This window comes from Podarcis pityusensis, assembly GCF_964106645.2.
Source record: "Podarcis pityusensis genome assembly, chromosome: 1".
In the NCBI taxonomy this organism is placed as follows: domain Eukaryota; kingdom Metazoa; phylum Chordata; class Lepidosauria; order Squamata; family Lacertidae; genus Podarcis; species Podarcis pityusensis.
In genome coordinates, this window is record NC_138028.1 from 14,096,474 (window position 1) to 14,118,930 (window position 22,457).

Here is a 22,457-nt window from a genome sequence, read left to right on the forward strand (position 1 = left end):
CTTACCCGCTGATATTTTAAAATATATGCCGCTGAAAGATTCCTGGCTTTGAAATTTTGAATTGTAATTCTAATTTATACAGCTTAGATTTTAATTTTATCGATTCCTGTGTTGTTGCTGCTGTTTTTAGATTATTGTACGTTAGCTTTTGCTTTCATTCCAAAAACTGCCTGCAGGGCCAAAGTGGGCAAGTGAAGTGTTCATCACCTGGTGGTAACACGATTAGCTTGGAAATCAAACAATCCATCAAATCAATACCTAAGAGATCCTATCAAAAGCTCATCTAGTCCAGCATCCTCTCTCACAGGGGCCAAAGAGATGCCTTCAAGAAGTTCACAAACAGTAGTTAACACATTACCAGGTAGCATGGGCATAGTGGGAGTGGGGCAGGAAGGGGCAGCTGCCCCATGAATAAAAATCAAAAATATATAATTGAGGTTCTCCCCCCCCCCAACAAAAGGCCTGCACCCCGCAACAAAAATCCTAGCTATGCCCATGCCAGGTAGTCAGCTTCAACCACCTGCTTTTCCAGGTGACTGAGGTGGGATCATACCCCTAAAATACTCCCCCTTTCCCCCTTCTGTTTCTAATGAAACACATAACATACACTCTGGGGCCTCAAATGTCTTTTTAGACTGAGTATTCCTAAGAGGCTATTTCTCTTGGACAGTGGGCTTCACTTGCTTTCCTCCAGTCTTCTGGAGCTACAAACATCTGCCTGCAATGAGGAACAAATAATCTTCACAACAAAAGCACACACACCTACCTGGGAGTAAGGCCCCTGTGAACTCCACGGCACTTACTTCTTGAGTAAGCACATACAGGATTGTGATGTACAGCCTATTTTTCATTACAAAGCAGTCCCGAAGAGACCACTTCATCAGCTGCATGGAATGTTTTATTGGAAAAAGGCATATTTTTCCTTTGGACAAATTAAATACAGTGGTACCTCGGGTTAAGTACTTAATTCATTCCGGAGGTCCTTTCTTAACCTGAAACTGTTCTTAACCTGAAGCACCACTTTAGCTAATAGGGCCTCCTGCTGCTGCCGCGCCGCCGGAGCACGATTTCTGTTCTCATCCTGAGGTAAAGTTCTTAACCAGAGGCAATATTTCTGGGTTAGCGGAGTCTTTAACCTGACGCGTATGTAACCTGAAGCGTATGTAACCCGAGGTACCACTGTAATCTAAGGCATTTTAACCTTGGGGTGGGTATTGTTTTCACTAGGTTACATATTGTTGTGTTTTTATATTGTTAACTGCCCTGTGATGCGGTAAGCAATAAATATAGATTGTGCAGGTTAGCCTGCAAGGCCCCAACTCTTCTCAGGGATTAATGTACTCTACTAATTAGGTTTGGGGTGAGTGCATTATGCAGCTCTATTTCTTCCCAAGATTACTATTTCCACCATTCAATGGAACAGCAATCTACAAATCCTGTTTATTAAATTTGTATGCCACCCTTCATCAAAAAAACCTCAGGGCAGTTCACAGCATAAAAACACAGAATAAAACCACAAAAAACAGTACAAAATAAAGACAAGAACAAAACAAACCAGTAAACCCCCCCTCCCCATATATATCCCTGGGCTCCTTTGGAGAAAGTTGCTAAACTTTTTAAAATAAATAACGGCAAATTAGATTACGATCTGGTTAACTACAATAACAAGCTTCCCCCCTCTTTTTTTTGTGTAATGTACACAATACTATTATTTTTTCCTTTTTGTTTTCTACGTGGGTACTGTTTGTGTCTTATCTTACTCTGTGCACGTGTCGTTTTGTGCTTTTTTTTCATTTTTCAGTAAAGCATCCAAAACAAAATATAAATAAATAACGGTGAGCAACAAGCTGTCCCGCAGAAATACATACGCATTGGCAGAAGGGGCCTGCTCTTTCGCAGACCCCCCCGGGCTGTGAGCCGGTCCACCAGCCTGGGGCTGCCCCCCCAAGAACTCTACTCCGCTGACTGCCTTGCCGATGGTGAACCAGTCGCTGATCTGGTCCAAAGTGAGCTTTCGCAACATCTCTGCCCCCTCGCCAAGCCAAGACAACCCAGCAGGGCCAGCGCCCCCTAAGAACCCAGGTTAATTGCTAGGCGCCACCCACAGCCACGTGCTAAACATTCCGCAGGCAGAATTCTGCGACTCCTCTTGAATGGGCGTGGCTTCCGGTGCAGAGATCTCCTACGCATCTACTCAGAAGTAACTGCCGCCGCGTTCAAACGGGGCTTGCGCCCAGTTTAGGCGCGCGCGGCGCACGTGCGTAAGGACCGCACAAGCCCGTTTGAATCCGAAGTCCAACTTCAACTCAGGCGCGTTTAGGCCTGCAAGCAAGCTTGCGGTGCAATCTGCTTTCCGCACCTTTACTCGAATGTAAGCCCTGCAGTGTGAAATGGGATGTGTGTATATTAGAGAAAGACCTGTATCCTTTACTCGCACATGCTTAAAACCATCCGGTGAATTTTCGTGTTTTTGCTACCGGCTGCTCGTTCCTCCCTAAATTGGAAACTGCGCTGCAAAGAGCTAAGGGTGTGTTTGTTGGACTACAACTCCCATCAATGCCTAGCTAGAAGGAGCAGTGGTCAGGGATGATGGGAATTGTAGTCCAACAACTTCGGCGGGGGGGGGCGCAAGGTCGATGAGAAAGGCTGATAGATAAAACCCACAATATATGGTTTATCTATACTTCTGTCGTCGATCGCGCAAAATGCAGTTATCTCGTCGGTTTTTCTTCCACCCACGAGTAAACGTGCCTAGAGGACGGGGTCGGCTCGCTTTTACTCTTTTCTTTCGCAATTCTAAATAAAAATGTAATCTACCTTACTGCAGGGTAAAGGGGGCGACTAGCCTTTTTGGGGGTGGAGGTTGCCGCACACAGCAATGCAGCGGCGACCACTTTGCACTCTTGCACAGCTGATCTCCAAGGATCTCTTTCATTCTTCCAGCTAATTAAATGACAATCTGATCATCCGAGAGGAGACGATTTGCATCCTGTCAGGTTGCTTGGGCTGCACCGAGGAGTTTCTACCCAAACATTTGTATTGTTTATTTTTTTTGCTGCTGCCCAGTATGGCTGGATATATTATTATTATTAAATTTCAATACTGCCCTTCTTCCAAATATCACAGGACGGTTTACAATATAAAAACACAAAAGTGCATACCATAATAAGCCACTCTGCTGGAGGGAAAACATGCACTTCATACGCACTTTTTTAGTTACAATGAGGTTAGCAATTGTTCTACGGCAGGCAGGCGGCAGTCCAGTTTAGCCCACAAACAGCGCCATCCTGTGCAGTGTGGTACAGCGGTTACAGCATCGGACTACAGATGGGGAAGACCCACCCAGGTTCAAGGAAACCCGCCCCCCACCAAAAAAATCAGCAATGATGCTCGTTGGGTGATCTTAGGCCAGGCACTTCTTTCTCAGCCTAGCCTACCACGCAGGGCTGTCGCGAATATAAAACGGCAGGAGGGAAATCTCATACACCTGCTTGAGGATATACAGGTAAAAATAAAGAAATATAGGTGTATGTTTGCTCAGAAGTAGGTCCCACTGTGCCCAATGGCTCCTACTAATGCAGCTGCCTGGTATGTACTTCAAATCCATTCTCAACAACCTGGATTTGCGATCATCCTCAAATAACTTCAGCAAAATAATTACTGAGCGGCTGTAAGAGAAGTAGAATTTCAACAGCTGTGCCTGTTTACAGTACACGTGTCAAGCTCACTAGATCACGTGGGGCCAGCCACTGCCTCTCAGCCTAACCTACCTCGCAAGGTTGGTGTGAGGGATTAAAATTAAAACTACGCGCGCCACCTTGAGCTCCTTGGGGAACCTGCCGCATCGGTAACCTATGCTGCTTTTGCTATTGGGAGGAGACAAGCGCTTGCGGTGAAAAATTAAAAAATGACAGCCTGGGCAAGCAGGTTTAAGACGCTTAAATTAAGAAGCATGTGGATCGCACGTCGAACTGCCCCAGTCCATGCAACCCTATTCCGAGGGAAGTTTTGCTGAATTCAGTGGGACTTATTTTATTCCCATGTTGCACAGTGATGTCTTCCAAACATGCGGGTCTTAATGGTTCAAACAGATGCGGCGTCGTTGTTGTTTTAAAGAGGTTTTATTGCAGCCCGATCCTATGCATTATCAGAAGAAAAATCCCGCGGAATTTAATAGGCTTCATCCTCACCCTGAGTCAGATTGCAGTCTTACTTAGGAGCAAGCCCCACTGGATTTATTTCCCAGTAACCATGTACATAGATCTGGCTCTAATTTGAAAGCGAACACGATTTGAGACCTTTCGAGCTGAATCCTGAGCGACCGGGGAAAGCTCGAGCGGCGCAGGAATTAATTCCTATCCTAGGAACTCTTGTCCAGGCGATTATTTTTTTTAAATGCTGCTCCTAGTCTTGCTGAATGCAATGGGCTCTGCTCGCAAATCCGGCTCGCGTAAAAACGCAGCTTTTAATATCTGGATGCAGTAGATTGAAATCGGTGGGAGCGGCAGCTTCAAAGCAAAACTTTCTGCAATCGCGTTTGTAAACTTATGGCTGTAAATTTGCCTTGCGCAACCGCTTCGAGGTTCCCCCCCCCCCCCCCACAGTCAAGCGACATATAAAATAAAAGCTTGGGCCACGCGAATCATCCCTATTACAACGTGCAGTTCACCACCGGGTAGGGCAGGCGAAAGCGGCGGCTGTCGTGCGAGCTCCTCCAGGGTAGGGGGCGCTGCGAGCGGAAGGAAGCGGACGAAGAGGCCTCGTTCTTCTCCCGGCAGGCCTTGCGACGGTCGGCGGTGGCGGTCCCGGTGGCGGCAGCTTTGTGACCTTCGCCGTCCTCCTTTGTCGTGTCACAGGCTTCGAGGTAGGACCGGCCTTTTGCTCCGAGCCTTCGGAAGGCTTTGCCCTGTTCTCCCGGCGGCGGAGGCGGCGTCGAGGGCCTTCGTCCCCGCGCCTTGGCGGCCGCCCGGCGGCCTTGCGGAAGGGCGAACGGGGTTGCCTTGGCTACGGGACCGTGAGGGAGTGTGGAGAGAGAGAGAGAGAGAGACTTAAACTCAGGAGCCAAGCCCAAGGGGTCAGCCGCAGAAGCTGGCTTGGCGGGTGAGGCCGGTCTGAGACTCAATCCCGGAATCGTGGAGATGAGAGGGACTCCCGAGGGTCATCTAGTCCAACCCCCGCTGCGGTGCAGGAATCGCAGCTGAAGGATCCCTGACAGATGGCTATTCAACCCACTGTGTAAAAAATCAAAAATCTCCGGTGAACGAGAGTCCACCCCCCACCTTGCACTGCTGAACAGCTCTTGTCATTGTAGATTTGGGAGGGACCCCCAAGGGTCAACTAGCCCAACCTCCTTGCAAAGCAGGAATCTCAAACAGCCATGACAGATGACCACCCAACCTCTGCTTAAAAACCTCCAAGGAAGGAGAGGTCACCACCTCCTGAGGGAGTCTGATTCACTGTGAGGCATTCTTCCTAAGGGAGGTGGGCAACATAAGGCTTGCTTCTTTTACAGTGAGTGAGTGAGTGAGTGTGTTTTATATATGCAGTGGACACTCGGGTTGTGAACATGATCCGTGCGGGATGCACGTTCGCAACCCACAGCAGCACGTCTGTGCACGCGCGGGTTGCAATTCGGCGCTTCTGTGCATGCACAGTTTAGCTCTTCTGCGTATGTGCGACCTCTGAAACCTGAAAGTAACCTGTTCCGGTACTTCCAGGTTTCGGAGCATCCGTTACCTGAAAAAACGCTACCTGAAGCATCTGTAACCCGAGGTATGACTGTATTCTCAATGTTGGGTCCCCAGATGTTCTTGAACTACAACTCCCATCATCCCTGGACATGATGGCTTGGAATGATGGGAATTGTAGTCCCAATATGTGAGGCCCCAATATTGAGGAAAGCTGCCTAGCCCTAACGTGGCTTACGCCCGAAGTATCTGAAAACCTCCTCCTTCCCACTCAACTCAGAAGTCCTACGTCAAGGTCGGCTCAGTTACCATAAATCAAGTGGTGGGTGGGTCCTCCTCCAGAGATGGCCCAGCATTTCACTTTTCCTGCAGAGACAGCAGCAGCAATTTGCAGAGCAGGAAAAGATGGTAGAAGTTGTTCCGGCTGCCCAGAAGTTAGAAAGTCAAGTCAGGGGGGCTTACTCTCATGATAGTGCATATAGGATTGCATCCATCAACAGTTGCCACCTGTCTCATCTCTTGGTGCTCTGACCTCCAGCAATGATCTTAGTGTGCAGTCCGTCCAGCACTCCTTCAGTTATCTAGGGCTCAAGTTGTGTGAGGGCTTTAAAGGTAAACAAAAGCAATTATGCCTAGAAATGGACTGGCAAAGAGCTTTCAGAATCAGTGAGAGATATTCCCACTAGGCCAATTAACAACACGGCAAATTTATTTTGACATTTCAAGTGTGCATGATATCTGCATATTAGACCATTTTCTTCATGTTGACTTTTCCTGTCTAAAAAGATGACACCTCAGAATATGTCAGATGAGCAAACAGCATTGAAGAGGCATTTGACAGCCATTGGTAGAATTCCTGCATTATCATCTGTGGTCAAAATCATATGACCATGTTCACTGGCATAATCTGGTCTTGAGAATCATTCCACATTTTGATTAAAGCTATCTCACACCTCTAAATGTTGTAGTGACTGAACTCCTAAGCAAAGGTTTTTAAGCCTGCCCTGTGGTAGTTGGGGCTGCCCGTTAGTTGGGAAGTTGTACTCCAAAACATCTAGAGGGCACCAGGTTGGGGAATTTTGCCATACGCCTTGGAGTTAAAAAGACCATATTGAAGGTAACACATTACCAAAAAAAAATGCAATTAAACATTGGTTGGAGTTGGGCATGTTGCTAAGCATTCTCTTGATTTTAAGTATAGTGGTACTTCAGGTTACAAACTTAATTTGTTCCGGAGGTCAGTTCTTAACGAGAAGCTTTTCTTAACCCAAGGTGCACTTTCACTAATGGGGACTCCCGCTGTCGCTGCGCCACCAGCACGCAATTTCCGTTCTCATCCTGGGGCAAAGTTCGCAACCTGGAGCAGCTACTTCCGGGTTGTTGTTGTTTAGTCGTGTCCGACTCTTCATGACCCCATGGACCAGAGCACGCCAGGCACTCCTGTCTTCCACTGCCTCCCGCAGCTTGGTCAAACTCATGTTCGTAGCATCGAGAACACTGTTCAACCATCTCGTCCTCCGTCGTCCCCTTCTCCTTGTGCCCTCGGTCTTTCCCAACTTCAGGATCTTTTCCAGGGAGTCTTCTCTTCTCATGAGGTGGCCAAAGTATTGGAGCTCCAATACTTACATATACAATACTTCCGGGTTAGCGGAGTTTATAACCTGAAGCATTTGTAACCCAAGGTACCACTGTACCTGTAATGAGACCTATGCCTGTAACTCAGGGATGGGGAACCTGTGGCCCTCCAGGTATTGTTGGAACCTAACTCCCATTAGTCCCAGCCAGCATAACCAATGGTGAGGAATGGTAGGAGTTGGTAGCAACATAAGGACGGCCACAGGTTCCCCACTCCTTTTTTTCAAAAACAACAACTATATCCTTAATGTTAGACATTTGCTAACTTCAAAATACTAAGACTGCCATTCTGTTCCAACTTACAGATGTTTAAGAGTGCTTTGACAAGATGGTGGGACATGCAAAAGATTTACCATACTCAAGTTCACCAAGAACTATGGGTTGGTGCCTTCTTAACCAGCCTCGTCTTTTACAAAATCTCCTATGGAGGTACGTTTTGTGCGTTTCTCTTCTAAAGTTGCAATTATAGGTGTCAGCTAAAATTGGCTTGGGAAGGATATTAGCCCAACAGAACTATAATGATAGTGAGCTACTGAATCAAAACAAAAAATGGATTATGTTTATGGTTATATGTAAAAAAAATATACAGAAGTAGCTTTCATTCATTTGAATGCAAAATAGCAAGCTACAACTTGTATAAACTATAATATTAATAGCAAAATTCTCAATATTCTGAGAGGTGCCATCCTTAACTAGGGCCTAACTTCAAATAAGAAATTCTATGTGAATTTTTATTATTATTATTCTTTTTTTGAGGTTGTTTTTTTTAAGCTTGATTTAATCAAAACAGCTTCAATGAAAGGCGTACATTCCATTTGGTCTGTGGAACACTGTGGTAGGCCCAGGATAAATCTTGGATTCTTCTTGTAAAAGATTAACAGATTCCCACACTTCTGTCTTGGATTACTTTCATGATTTATTCAGGTACATGTGCCAGTACAAATTAGTTTGACTAGTCCCTTATTGTATGGCCCATATTTACCAAGTTGCACAGCAGTATTTTCTTACTATCTCTTTCCAATAAGTAGTGTAAATGTTGTGCATCTCAATCCTATCCATGTTTACTGTGAAGACTATCCCAAACTCATGGAGATTTATCCCCAGGCCACTGCATAGGACTTCAGCCTTAATAAAAACCTCAGGTGTAGAATTGCCTCACTTAAGAATGATTAGAAACTGGTAAACTGGGTAGTCTTGAATTTTGACCTCTGATGTAGATGTAGTAGTCATGTTTAAAACATGGGTTAAATCTGGCTTTTTCATTGTGCCTAAATTTGACGAGAACTGTTAATTAGTAGTTTTCTAATTAATTTCTTCATTTTCTTAGGTAAAAAAAAGTCACTGGAAAATAGTAAGTACTGACAGCTTTTCTTTTGCAAAATGTTTAATTAGTCAAGACAGAGCTTGAAATAGCTCCAAAAAATTGTAAAATAGTTCCCAATCATTGATGCTGAGGGTGTGTACAAAACTCTGAAATTGCTGCTGCCACTTCTGAAATGTTCTGAATAAAAATCATTTATAACCAACTACTGTATATTGCAGGCATTTGCCCATAATATTTTAAAACCAAACCTACATGCTGTTATATTTCATCATCCAGCCAGCTAGAACCTAATTGGTATTAAAATAAATAAGTAGTCACTGTCTGTGCCAGATCAACAAAACTGATGTCCCTTACAAACTTCAGGTATATCTGTGCTCTTGAGTGCTGCAGAGGGCATAGCTTGTGCAACAGCTGCCCAACTGCTGAGGGCATCAGCAGTGTCTCCTTGCTAGAAGCCACTGAACTGCGGCATCCCATTTCTTCTCTGAGAAGTGTTGCAACTGCTCTAGTTAGTGTTTGCTTGTTGTCACTAGGGTGGAGATTGCATCAGCACAGCAAAGGGGCTCTCAGACTAATCTTAAAGACACTTGCTAGAAAGTAAGGCTCCTTGTACTCAGTAGTCATGCATAGAATTGTGCTGCTTGTCTACCTAGATTTTAGCGTACTGCGCGTTTTGATTTTTAAAAATAGATGAACTTAAGTATCCTTTTACCAATATAGTCATTAAAAGTATTGGTTTCTCATAAACATAACTAACAAAGGGGAAACGTTGTTGGAGAAAACTCACTAACACACTTTCTAAAGGTGTTGCCAGGTTTCATATGTGTTCACACCAGGTTGATGGGGACGGTAGAATGTGTTCCACTACTTGATCTGCAATATTTTCCAGTCCTTATAAAGTGGCTAAACATGACAGCGTAGAAGTTGAATGCAAATGGCTTCCTGAAAATTGCTCAATCAATTGAGTTTGTCTGTGTGTGTTGTTTCAGAATCCTCTTCTGGCCACCATTAAATGTTCTTCAGTATGAATTTGAACCGCCATCCTGACTGTAGATGAAGCAAGCTGCCACCATGGAAAATTAATTGTGTACAGCATTAGCACAGTGGTAATCTGCCATGGACTGAATAAATGTGTTGCTCAGTAAATGTGCTGTCTATTATTAGTGCAATTTGTATTACCTTAATCACATGCCACTTCCAAATATGATCAAAATCTCTTATTATGTGTGACTTTTATTTATTTCTACTTATTATATTCTGCATTTCAACTCTGCAGTACAACACAATAGCAGAGTAGGGCATTAGTATGTTGACATAACACATAATAATATGCCTGGCATCTATTATATGGGTTTAAACCACAGCCTTAAACCACAGCCTTCAGTCAGATTCCCAGGGCAGCTTACAGAATTTCAGAATATAAAAAGGCTGACAGCCAACAAAAACGCTAAAAAAAGCAGGATCTGTAAAAACGGCATAAGAAACTGCCAGCCAAGAGAAAACAAATCAAAGGGTCTGAGAAAATAAAAGACATTTGCTTGGTGCTGAAATGTCATCAGTGTAGGTGCCAGCTAAATCTCACCAGGGGAGAGCATTCCACAACTATTACTTTTGCAATACCTCAGAAGGTAGGGGAACCTGGAGAAAGGTCTCTGAACATCTTAGGACATGAGTGGAGAACCTGTGGCCCTCCTGCTGCTGTGGACTAGAACTCTCATCTCTCACAATTGGCTATGCTGGCTGGAGCTGATAGGAGTTGGGACTCTGACAGGTTCCCTACTACTAGTGTACAGAGTGGCAAGTGGTTTTTAAGGTATGCTGGTCCAAAACTTGTGCTATCCCAAATGTGAATTTGCCATTTGTTCAAGTGGTTTCACACTTTCTTCTGTTCCATTCTTTAGACTGTTACTTTATACTCTTGATCAGAGGTCAGCAACCTAAGGCCCATGGGCCAGTTCTGGCCCAGGGAGCTTCCTGGAACTGGCCCACAGCTGTTCTGTGGATCGGGGGGGGGGATTCTGTGCTTTCCCCCCCTGCGGCGCCATTTTTTTTCTGCCGCAGGGACTGACTTCCGGGTCAGAAGAGCGCCAGAAATAGCGTGCACTCCAGGGATCCCTGAGATTTGCAGAGATACGAATACCTGAAACGCGCCCCCCCCCCCCAAAAGAATAAAAGTCAGGTGAGAGCAAATCGCCAAAAACAGCCCAATGAGGACTGAGCATGGACTGGTTGTTTGGGAAAACATCAGAATATTGAATTGGAACATGAATGGACTGGAGTGACTTGATTTTATTGCAACTGCAATTGGGCACTACTGTGTTTATCTCACCTCACAAACCTGCCAAAGAGAGCAGAAAATGTTTGCTGCTACTTCTTGGTGCATATTTACTGTGATTTAAAAACAACAACAACCACCCTGCTAATACAAATTCCAAAGCGAATGTAGTTCATTGTCCCCATAGAGGTTGTGACTGGAGAGAATGGTTTATGCAGCCTTAGACTGGTTAAGACTGCATACTGCAGGTCAGGGTTTTCAGTTAGTGATATTAAATCCTTATTGCACATTGGGAATTGGGCCGAAGCTGAGAGTGTACAACAACCCTGCAGTGTTAACCATTGCTTTTATTTCCAAATTGCAGGTTGGGCTGAGATTAGTATACAACAAGCTGGGATAGCCAGTTGTTAGGGCATCAGACTCGTAATCTCAGAGTTGTGGGTTCAAACCTCATTCATTGCAGGGGGTTGGACTACATGACCCTTGTCCCAACTCTATGATTCTAAGCATGTGGTGTAGTTAACTTGTTTTATCCCTTTTGCAGTGTGGAGGGGCTGTGCTGAGAGAATATTTTACAGCAGCCCTGCAATGTAAGTCCACTGTTAATATTGCAGGTCAGAGGTGAGGCTGAGGCCAGCTAGGATTCTCAATTTGAAAAAACAACACCATACCTATCAGGTTGCAACAAAGGTCAAATTTATTTTAACTTCCGCCTTAGACCTCCCATGCCCAATCAAGCGCTTGGATGCGTGCAGAAACCTCATGCTCTCTTGACCTGTGTGCATTTTTAAATGCCTGAAAACTAAGCAGGCTCTCTTGCATTTAGTGCTAATTTATTTTAACTGGCTTATTGCTAGCACGTGCTTGGGTATCTATTACCATGACACATCTATGATAAAAGGCAACTAGAATAATTGGAGATCTATGATTGAATCCGTGGCTTCAGTTGTCCCATGAAACAAAATATTGCTGCCACTATGGAAGCTGCTAGGGACGCGGGTGGTGCTGTGGGTAAAACCTCAGCGCCTAGGGCTTGCCGATCGCATGGTCGGCGGTTCGAATCCTCGCGGCGGGGTGAGCTCCCGTCTTCAGTCCCAGCTCCTGCCCACCTAGCAGTTCGAAAGCACCCCTAAAGTGCAAGTAGATAAATAGGTACCGCTTTCTAGCGGGAAGGTAAACGGCGTTTCCGTGTGCTGCGCTGGTGCCGGCCGCCAGAGCAGCTTCGTCATGCTGGCCACGTGACCCGGAAATGTCTCCGGACAGCGCTGGCCCCCAGCCTCTAGAGTGAGATGGGTGCACGACCCTAGAGTCGGACACGACTGGCCTGTACAGGCAGGGGTACCTTTATTTACTTTTACCTATGGAATCTGCTAAATTCCATAAATCCTGGTGAATAGATGTTATTGGAACACTTTCCATAAAATGTATGTATTTAGCTGAGGGACCATTTCAGATTAATCCAAAGACTTGTACCCAAGTTGACTGTTCCTCCATTTCATGAGGCAAACTTCTCTTAGTTTCAAAGGTGTTTTGCAATGAAATGTAAGGAAAATAGAGGAAGGATGCTATTTAAAGGAGAGAACCAAAACATCAGTGGTTCCTTGGAACTGATTAAATACTGGCAGAATCCAGGTTTGACTCTGTGCCATGTAAACTAGGATATGACGATGAATTCTGGATAGTTTCCATTCCTGTTCGCTGGAATTTTGCGGTGCTGGTTTAGTCACAAAGCAACAAATACTGAACGTCAGACCCAGGTGTCGCCTCTGTATGATCTCATATCAGCTGGTGCCTGAAGTGAAATTCAGTGAATAAGAGGAAGCCTGCCTGTAACAGCTGCGTTGCTGTAGTCCTGAAAGTTTGGAAATCTGTTCAAACGGAAGCTAGCAAGATTGGAGATTTCCCCTGAGCTTTGATTTGCTGATTACAAAGTTGGCAGATGGGAGAAATTAAATATTAGTAGTTAATCCTCAAGAAACCTCTTCATCGTATAGCAGAAAGCTCTAGCAATTAACAGGAAGTTTAAAACAAAAACAAAAACAGAAAGGCAGCGAGGCTTTATGAGCAGCTTCTGAGAACTAGAAATTCAGGAATTCTAATTGTTGCAAATTGAGACCTTTCTAACTTGTAGTCACTAAAGTGGATTGGCCTTCCCTGTTTGCTTTCCATCTATCATTTTTGACACAAATGAATTCTACACGAAGGTAGTCATTATTTGGCCCCATGTTACATAACTGGGCTTCGTTTATTTCACTGTAGATTCTGGTTTGCTGCTGCTAAACTTTTTCTAGTTACTGCCTGCTCAGAGAAAGGGCTGTTTCCTGATTCAGGTAAAAGTAGGATAATTCAGAGAAGGAAACCCACATTCAGAGAGGTAAGCAGTTCCAAATAAATTTCTGAAAGGGCCACACAATGATAGCAACATTACTCTAGTAACTTGAGGGATTCACATGTGTTGGGCTATTAAATCTGTTCATACCTTTATTGGATTTACTCCTCAACTTGTGTCTACAAGTGCTACAACTTATACTACTTGAGTGTGTCCCGTAGTCCTGAATACTTCTGAAATTTTAATTGCAGGGAGGCTGCATCCTCATGTTCCAACAGAGCCAAAATGAACAGCACTCCCAGCTTAAAAATGCCACTACAACCTTTGCAACTAATTATTTAAAATATTTTATATACAGTGGCAGCTTAGAAAATACCATAAAATCAGATTAACATAGCCAATATAACAACTAAAAAAGGAGAACTAAACAATCAAAAAATCACCACGGAAACCCTTTTGGGAACCAAGTCTTGTAGGTCTGCAAAGAACGCAAGTCATAGGTCTTGCTGGATCAGACTAAAGATGCGTCTCATTCAGCATCTTGTTTTGAACAGTGGCGGGCCAGATTCTTATGGGAAGCCTGGCAAGCAAAATATGAAGCCAATAGCCCTCTTCCCCACTTGTTTCCTAGCAAACTGGTATTCAGATGAATGCTGCCTCTGATTCTGGAGGTAGTATAGCCACTTGAGAGAAAGCCACCTGCCACCATCAGATCTTGGGCCAGCAACTTCCTTAAATTGTGTCAAGCATGCTCTAGTTATCTCTCACTTGGATTACTGCAATGCGCTCTATGTGGGGCTACGTTTGAAGGTGACCCAGAAACTACAACTAATCCAGAATGCAGCAGCTAGACTGATGACTGGGAGCGGCCGCTGAGACCACATAACACCGGTCCTGAGAGATCTGCATTGGCTCCCAGTACGTTTCCGAGCACAATTCAAAGTGTTGGTGCTGACCTTTAAAGCCCTAAACGGCCTCCACCCAGTATACCTGAAGGAGTGTCTCCACCCCCATCGTTCTGCCTGGACACTGAGGTCCAGCTCCGAGGGCCTTCTAGTGCTTCCCTCACTGCGAGAAGCCAAGTTACAGGGAACCAGGCAGAGGGCCTGCTCGGTAGTGGCACCCGCCCTGTGGAACGCCCTCCCACCAGATGTCAAAGAAATAAACAACTAACTGACTTTTAGAAGACATCTGAAGGCAGCCCTGTTTAGGGAAGCTTTTAATGATTAACAGACCACTGTATTTTAATATTTGTTGGGAGCCGCCCAGAGTGGCTGGGGAAACTCAGCCAGATGGGTGGGGTATAAATATTAAATTATTATTATATTATTATTATTCTAGTTGTGGTCATTCTGCTTTGTGCCTTTGCCTCATTTACGGCAAACTACCTCCTGTTCTGCCACATTAGCTTTAGTCATAGAATCGCAGAATCGTAGAGTTGGAAGAGACCTCAAGAGCCATCTCGCCCAACCCTCTGCAATGCAGGAATCTCAACTAAAGCATCCAAGACAGATGCTTTAATCCAACCTCTACTTAAAAACCTCCAAGGAAGGAGAGTCCACAGCCTCCCGAGGGAGTTCAGTCCACCGTCGAAGCTTAGCTTTCAAGCGCTAGGCCTTTCTTAAGGTTCAGAATATTCATGTAGACCAGGACCAGAATCTCCAAGATTAGGATCAGGGCTGATTCCAGATTGTGGAAATACCCTCAAGCCAAACTTCCTCTGACTTACCTGTATCTTAATATCTACTTACTGGCTCAGTAAGCCAGCAGATAAAGGAGTAAGCATCAGTAGAGAGGGATGCGGGTGGCACTGTGGGTTAAACCACAGAGCCTAGGGCTTGCTGATCAGAAAGTCAGCAGTTCGAATCCCCGCAATAGGGTGAGCTCCCGTTGCTTGGTCCCTGCTCCTGCCCACCTAGCAGTTCAAAAGCACGTCAAAGTGCAAGTAGATAAATAGGTACCACTCCGGCAGGAAGGTAAATGGCATTTCCGTGCGCTGCTCTGGTTCGCCAGAAGCGGCTTAGTCATGCTGGCCACATGACCCGAAAGCTGTACGCCGGCTCCCTCGACCAATAAAGCGAGATGAGCGCCACAACCCCAGAGTCGTCCGCGACTGGACCTAACGGTCAGGGGTCCCTTTACCTTTTTTCAGTAGAGGGAGGAGAGAGAGCACAGAAGGGACAGCCAAAATTCTTTCCAGGGTGTTGAGGCCCCAACAGCTCCAGCACTGGTTAGGACAACTCCCCCAGTGGAGATGGATGGAGCCTTAGGGTGCAATCTTATACACCAGGGGTGGGGCATCTGTGGCCATGCAGTGTGGCTGGACTACACTGCTTAGAGACAACTGTGGTTAAGTGGTATACAAATAGTTACAGTGGTACCTCGGGTTACATACGCTTCAGGTTACATATGCTTCAGGTTATAGACTCCGCTAACCCAGAAATAGTGCTTCAGATTAAGAACTTTGCTTCAGGAGAAGAACAGAAATCGTGCTCCGGCGGTGCAGCAGCAGCAGGAGGCCCCATTAGCTAAAGTGGTGCTTCAGGTTAAGAACAGTTTCAGGTTAATTAAGGACCTCCAGAACTAATTAAATACTTAACCTGAGGTACCACTGTATCTTTCTTTTGACTATCACCTCATGCTGGCTGAGGCTGACGGGAATCTGAGTGCCACGACATCTGAAGGACCACAAGTAGTTCTCACTCCAGTTATGGACGCTTAGCCGGGAGAAAATTCCATACAACTTAATGGTCCTTACTTCTGAGTAGACTTTTCTCTGGGCTCTGCATCCTTTAAGTTACTTCACTAACGTAAAGGAACACACAGATATTAGGGTTGTCAGATCACCCTGAAAGTTGTTGAGCTTTGTTGAGCTCCCAGTATGTTTCCGAGCACAATTCAAAGTGTTGGTGCTGACCTTTAAAGCCCTAAACGGTCTCGGTCCAGTATACCTAAAGGAGCATCTCCACCCCCATCATTCTGCCCGGACACTGAGGTCCAGCACCGAGGGCCTTCTGGCAGTTCCATTGCTGCGAGAAGTGAGGTTACAGGGAACTAGACACAGGGCCTTCTCGGTAGTGGCACCTGCCCTGTGGAACGCCCTCCCACCAGATGTCAAAGAGAAAAATAACTAACTTTTAGAAGACATCTGAAGGCAGCCCTGTTTAGGGAAGCTTTTAATGTTTAATAGGTTATTGTATTTTAGTGTTTTGTTGGAAGCTGCCCAGAGTGCCTGGGGAAACCCAGCCAGATGGGTGGGGTATACATTAATTAATTACTATTATTATTATTCATTGTGATTTTTTGATTGACTTGCCTAAGATCCAGGACAAAGCGCCGCCTTTTGGAAATCCCCCCCTCCCTGTGCTGGTCCCGGGGGTAAGGTACCTTGGGTGTAGCAGAGTCCACACGAAGAGGGGCAAGGTCCGAGGCAGAGAGCCGGGCGGGGAACAGGAACGCTGGAACAGGAGGCTGTGCAAGGAACAGGAACACCGGATGGTCGGGAACAGGAGGCCGAGCAGGGAACAGGAGTACCGGATAGTCAGGAACAGGAAGCCGAGCAGGGAACAGGAGTACCGGATAGTCAGGAACAGGAGGCCGAGCAGGGATCAGGAACACAGGAAGGTCCGAAGCCAACAACGACGTTGCTCCCGCAACCTGGGGCCGGGCTGACTGGGCTTTTATCCTCTTCTAAGGCCAGGGGCGGTCCCGGTCCCCAGGAGCCCCGCCTCCTCTGGCCTTAAGGCGAGCACTCCTCCTGGGGGCAACCAGTTCCCTTCGCCTCTCTGCCCTAAGCCTCTGCAGATCAGGAGAGGCCGAAGGGTTACTGGGCCCTGGAGGAGGCTCACCTGTGGCCACTGAGTCATCAAGCCCCTCTGGGGCCAGAAGGGCTTCACCTGGGGCCAGCTCCTGATGCACTGCCACAGGTGCAGGCTCTTCAGCATCTAGGCCTTGCCCCAGTTCAGCCGGCCCTGGAGGCGGGGACTCCTGTGCAGGCTGGGATTCCTCTGTTTCATCCTCCGAATCGGAATCCCAGGCCATCACACCATCCCCCCTCCCAGGCCCCCCCCTCAACCGAGGGTCCGGACCCGGCTTGCCGGGGTACGTCGCATGGAACTCTCGGAGGCAGGCAGGTGCGTGGACATTGGCCGCTGGTTCCCAGGAACGGTCCTCCGGTCCGTACCCCTTCCAGTCAATGAGATACTGCAGCTTTCCCCTGCGGTATTGGGAGTCCAGGATGCGTTCCACCTCGTACTCAGGCTCTCCCCGAACCAACACTGGCTGCGGTCGGGGACGGTTCGGGTGGAACTCGTCGGGTGGGGCCACCGGACTCAAAAGGGACCTGTGGAAGACCGGGTGAACCTTCAGGGTTGCGGGTAACCGGAGACGGAATGCCACAGGAGAGATTTGGTCTACGATAGGGAACGGGCCGGTGAAGCGGGCGTCCAACTTCCGCGAAGGTCGAGAGGGGTGGAGGTGGCGAGTGGAGAGCCAAACCAGGTCACCGACGCGAAGTTCCGGCCCCACCTGGCGGTGGCGGTCGGCCTGGGCTTTGTACGCTTCCTTGGCCTGGTGCAGTTGCTCCACCAAAAGCTGTTGCTGGGACTGGAGCTCTTGAAGCCACTCCGTCACCGCCGGGACCGCGGACGCCGGCAGCACCTCTGGAAACAGCCGTGGATGATAACCATAACTGGCCTGGAACGGGGTCTGCTGGGTGGACGCATTCACCGCGTTATTGTAGGCGAACTCCGCCAATGCCAGGTGGTCGACCCAGTCATCCTGCTGGTAGCTGCAGTAACACCGGAGGTACTGCTCCAGCACCGCGTTCGCCCGTTCCGTCTGGCCATCGGTCTGTGGGTGGTAGGCTGACGAGAGGCAGACCTCCGTCCCGAGGGTCTGGTGTAGTGCTCGCCAGAACCGGGATGTGAACTGAACGCCCCGGTCGGACACCACGCGCTCAGGTAGGCCATGCAGGCGGAAGACATGCTGAAGGTACAGCTGAGCAGTTTCCTTGGCTGTGGGTACAGATGGACAGGGAGCGCAGTGCACCATCTTGGTGAAATGGTCGGAGAAAACCAGAAGGCAGGTACAGCCACGAGACGAGGGTAAGTCCACTACAAAGTCCAACGAAACCGTGTGCCAAGGGCGCGGTGGAACTGGCAATGGCTGAAGTAGGCCGGGGGGTCGCCCGGTAGGTCCCTTGGCGCGCCGGCAGACATCACAACCAGCAACGTAGCGAGCCACGTCAGCCTTCAGGCGGGGCCACCAAAACTCTCGACTGACCAGATGGGTGGTCCGATACCGTCCAAAGTGCCCCGCTGCTGGGGCATCATGGGCCATCCGGAGAACCTCCAGCCGTAGTGGCCCTGGCGGGATGTACAGACGACCGTGGTGCAGCAGAAGGCCCTGATGCAGGACCAGCCCCGGATACTGTGGGCTGGACCCTTCAGCCAGCTCCCGGAGTCGTTCCTGGGCCCAAGCGTCGACCCGCTGCTGTTCCCGCACCCGAACCTGCAGTGGCTGCGCCTCCTGGGTGGCCAGGAATGCAGCCGGAGGTAGGATCGTGGTGGGTTCTGCTTGCTGTACCGTGTCTGTGTTGTCTTCAGGTTTCCGGGACAGGGCATCCGCCTTCTGATTCTGAGAGCTAGGGATGTAGCGGATCCGGAACTGGAACCGGGAAAAGAACAACGCCCACCGGATCTGTCTTTGGTTCAGCTTGCGGGTGGTCTGGAGGTACTCCAGGTTCCGGTGGTCGGTTCTCACCTCCACCGGATGTCGTGCCCCCTCAAGATGGTGGCGCCAGACCTCAAAGGCTACCTTGATGGCCAGTAGTTCCCGCTCCCACACAGTATAGTTACGCTCCGCTGGTAGGAGCTGGCGAGAATAGAAGGCACAGGGTAAGAGTGGCGCTTCAGGACCAATCTGTTGAGACAAGACGGCACCGAGAGCCGTACTGGAAGCGTCGGTCTCCACCACAAAGGGTCGAGAGGGGTCAGGATGTTGTAAGATTGGTGCCCTCTGGAAACAGGCCTTCAACCCCTGAAACGCCTCCTCTGCCTCCTTGTCCCAGGAAAACGGCGTCTTTGGGCGCAGTAGCCGGGTCAACGGGGTGGTGCGATGAGCATAATCAGCGATGAAGGTCCGGTAGTAATTGGCGAACCCCAGGAAACGCTGCAGGTCCTTGCGGTTCCGGGGTGCCGCCCATTCTTGAACCGCTGTCACCTTCCCCGGGTCCATTTGCACCCCATCTGGAGAGAGCCGGTGACCAAGGAAGTCCACAGTCCGCTGATGGAACTCGCACTTGCTGAGCTTTGCGTACAAACGGTGCTCACGCAAGCGCTGCAGCACGGTCCGGACATGTCCCTCATGGCAAGCCGGGTCACGGGAGTAAATCAGTATGTCATCCAAATACACCACCACGTACTTGTCTAACAAGTCCTGAAACACGTGGTTGATGTAGCGTTGAAACACAGCAGGCGCGTTGCACAAACCGAAAGGCATAACCAAATATTCGAACTGCCCGTACCGGGTCCCAAACGCTGTCTTCCACTCATCCCCGGCTCGGATCCGAATCAAGTTGTAGGCCCCCCGGAGGTCCAGCTTGGTGAACACCTGTGCCCCTTGCACCCGCTCCAGCAGCTCCGAGATAAGGGGCAAGGGGTACCGGTCTGGGACGGTAATTTTGTTCAGGGCTCGGTAATCATGGCAAGGGCGGAGTTCCCCACATTTCTTCTTAACGAAAAGCACTGGTGCCGCGGTAGGCGAGGTGGAAGGCCTAATGAACCCACGCTCCAGGTTCTTGCGCAAGAAGTCCTGCAAAGCCTCGCGCTCTGGCTCTGTTAGGGAATATAAGCGACTCACTGGTAAAGGCGCTCCGGGTTGGAGGTCTATGCCGCAGTCAAAAGGCCGATGTGGCGGCAGCTGGTCTGCCCCCCGTTCCTCGAACACGTCCTGGTAGTCCTGGTACACGGCTGGGAGCGTGGGTGCTGCCTCCTCTGAGGGCGCGGCCGCCAGCGTTCCGGATTGAGCATGGGAACATGGGTCTGGGAAGTGCACGGTCCGTTTGACCCAGTCAATCTGAACGTTGTGGGCTTCCAGCCAGTCCATCCCGAGCACCAGGGGGAAGCGGGGCATAGAGGCAATGTCCAAAGTTCGCAACTCCCGGTGCTGCTGGAGACACAGGACCAGGGGCTGGGTCTCCTGAGTAACGGCACCTGAACGCAGAAGTCGTCCGTCAATCGCTTCCACCTGGACCGGTACTGGCTTGTTCCGAAGTGGCACCTGATGATGGGCGGCAAAAGCAGCGTCCATATAGGAGCGGGTTGCCCCTGAATCTACCAAAGCATGGGTGAGGATCCAGGGCCCACCTGGAGGGTATAAACGTACTGAAACCATAAGATGTTGCAAGTCCATTGGTGCGGGCCCATTCTGTACGGTTTGGGACCCCCGGTAGCTAGGGCCATCAGCTACTGGGGTTGGCGGTTTCCCTGCGGCTGGCGTTTCTCAGGGCAGGACAGAGCGAAGTGTCCACTTCCGCCACAGTAAAGACAGAGATTTCCCTCCCGACGCCGCGCCTTCTCTGCGGGGGAAAGGCGTGGCCGCACTGCCCCGAGCTGCATAGGCTCCTCCGTTAAATCAGTTGTGACCGTGGGGCTGCCGGAAAAAGCTGGTGCCGTGAACTGGAAGTGTCGGCGACCCCGGGCCTGACGACGATCCTCCAACCGGTCGTCTATTTGTAGACTCCGTTGAATGAGAGTGTCCAGCGTGGTGGGGCGTTCCATTGTGGCCAACTGGTCCAGTACCTCGTCCGAAAGCCCTTCGAGATACTGGTCCCGCAGTGCCGAGTCATTCCAGGTCAAGTCCTGTGCCAACAGCCGAAACTCCGTGGTATATGTGGCCACCGTGGACTTGCCCTGTTTCAAACGCCGAATCGCCCGGTTGGCTTGACTCTCTTTCTGGGGGTTGCCGAACGCGGCCTCCAAACGATTGCAAAACCCCGTATAGTCTGCCAGCAAGGGGGAGTCTTGCCTGAGTAGCGGCAACGCCCACTTGGCCGCCTGGTCCTTTAACAAACTAATCAAAAAGTGCACCTTGGTGCGGTCGTCAGGAAAGTTCCGGGCTCGCCCCTGAATATACAGCTTGGCCTGGGCCAGGAACATGGGAAAGCTGGCCGGGGCTCCATCAAATTTCTCAGGCAAAGCCACTGGGTACTTGCCCGGAGCCGGGGCGTCGGCCCCAGGAGCCGGTAGGGCTTCCAAGCGTTGCTGAAGTGCCACAACCGCGTCGCTGAGCTGCTGCACGGTGTGAGTCAGGGCCTGGTTCTCCTGGGCCAAAGCCACCAGTGCAGCCGCCTGTTCAGCCATGGCCTCTGGCTCTTCCCGAACGCACCCCTACGAAGGGGAAGTGCGGGAGGAGGCGGGAGCAAACTGTGCTGGTCCCGGGGGTAAGGTACCTTGGGTGTAGCAGAGTCCACACGAAGAGGGGCAAGGTCCGAGGCAGAGAGCCGGGCGGGGAACAGGAACGCTGGAACAGGAGGCTGTGCAGGGAACAGGAACACCGGATGGTCGGGAACAGGAGGCCGAGCAGGGAACAGGAGTACCGGATAGTCAGGAACAGGAAGCCGAGCAGGGAACAGGAGTACCGGATAGTCAGGAACAGGAGGCCGAGCAGGGATCAGGAACACAGGAAGGTCCGAAGCCAACAACGACGTTGCTCCCGCAACCTGGGGCCGGGCTGACTGGGCTTTTATCCTCTTCTAAGGCCAGGGGCGGTCCCGGTCCCCAGGAGCCCCGCCTCCTCTGGCCTTAAGGCGAGCACTCCTCCTGGGGGCAACCAGTTCCCTTCGCCTCTCTGCCCTAAGCCTCTGCAGATCAGGAGAGGCCGAAGGGTTGCTGGGCCCTGGAGGAGGCTCACCTGTGGCCACTGAGTCATCAAGCCCCTCTGGGGCCAGAAGGGCTTCACCTGGGGCCAGCTCCTGATGCACTGCCACAGGTGCAGGCTCTTCAGCATCTAGGCCTTGCCCCAGTTCAGCCGGCCCTGGAGGCGGGGACTCCTGTGCAGGCTGGGATTCCTCTGTTTCATCCTCCGAATCGGAATCCCAGGCCATCACACTCCCTGAACGTCAATTGCACCCTTGATATCCCAGATGTATGGCAGCCCTAGCATATATACAGTCCTTGAACGATACATGTGTGGCTCAATCAAAAG

At 49.3% G+C, this 22,457-nt stretch overlaps 1 protein-coding gene across 1 annotated transcript in view; it reads right to left on the bottom strand.

Moving 5' to 3' along the window:
- Nucleotides 1-2,159, bottom strand: part of TDRD9 (tudor domain containing 9) — a 100,421-nt gene extending 98,262 nt beyond the window's left edge. Inside the window, exon 1 of the mRNA XM_081007366.1 lies at nt 1,869-2,159. Coding sequence (XP_080863492.1) covers nt 1,869-2,023 — 155 coding nt within the window. The 5' untranslated portion in view covers nt 2,024-2,159. The remainder of the gene's footprint in view (nt 1-1,868) is intronic.
- Nucleotides 2,160-22,457: the final 20,298 nt, after the last annotated feature.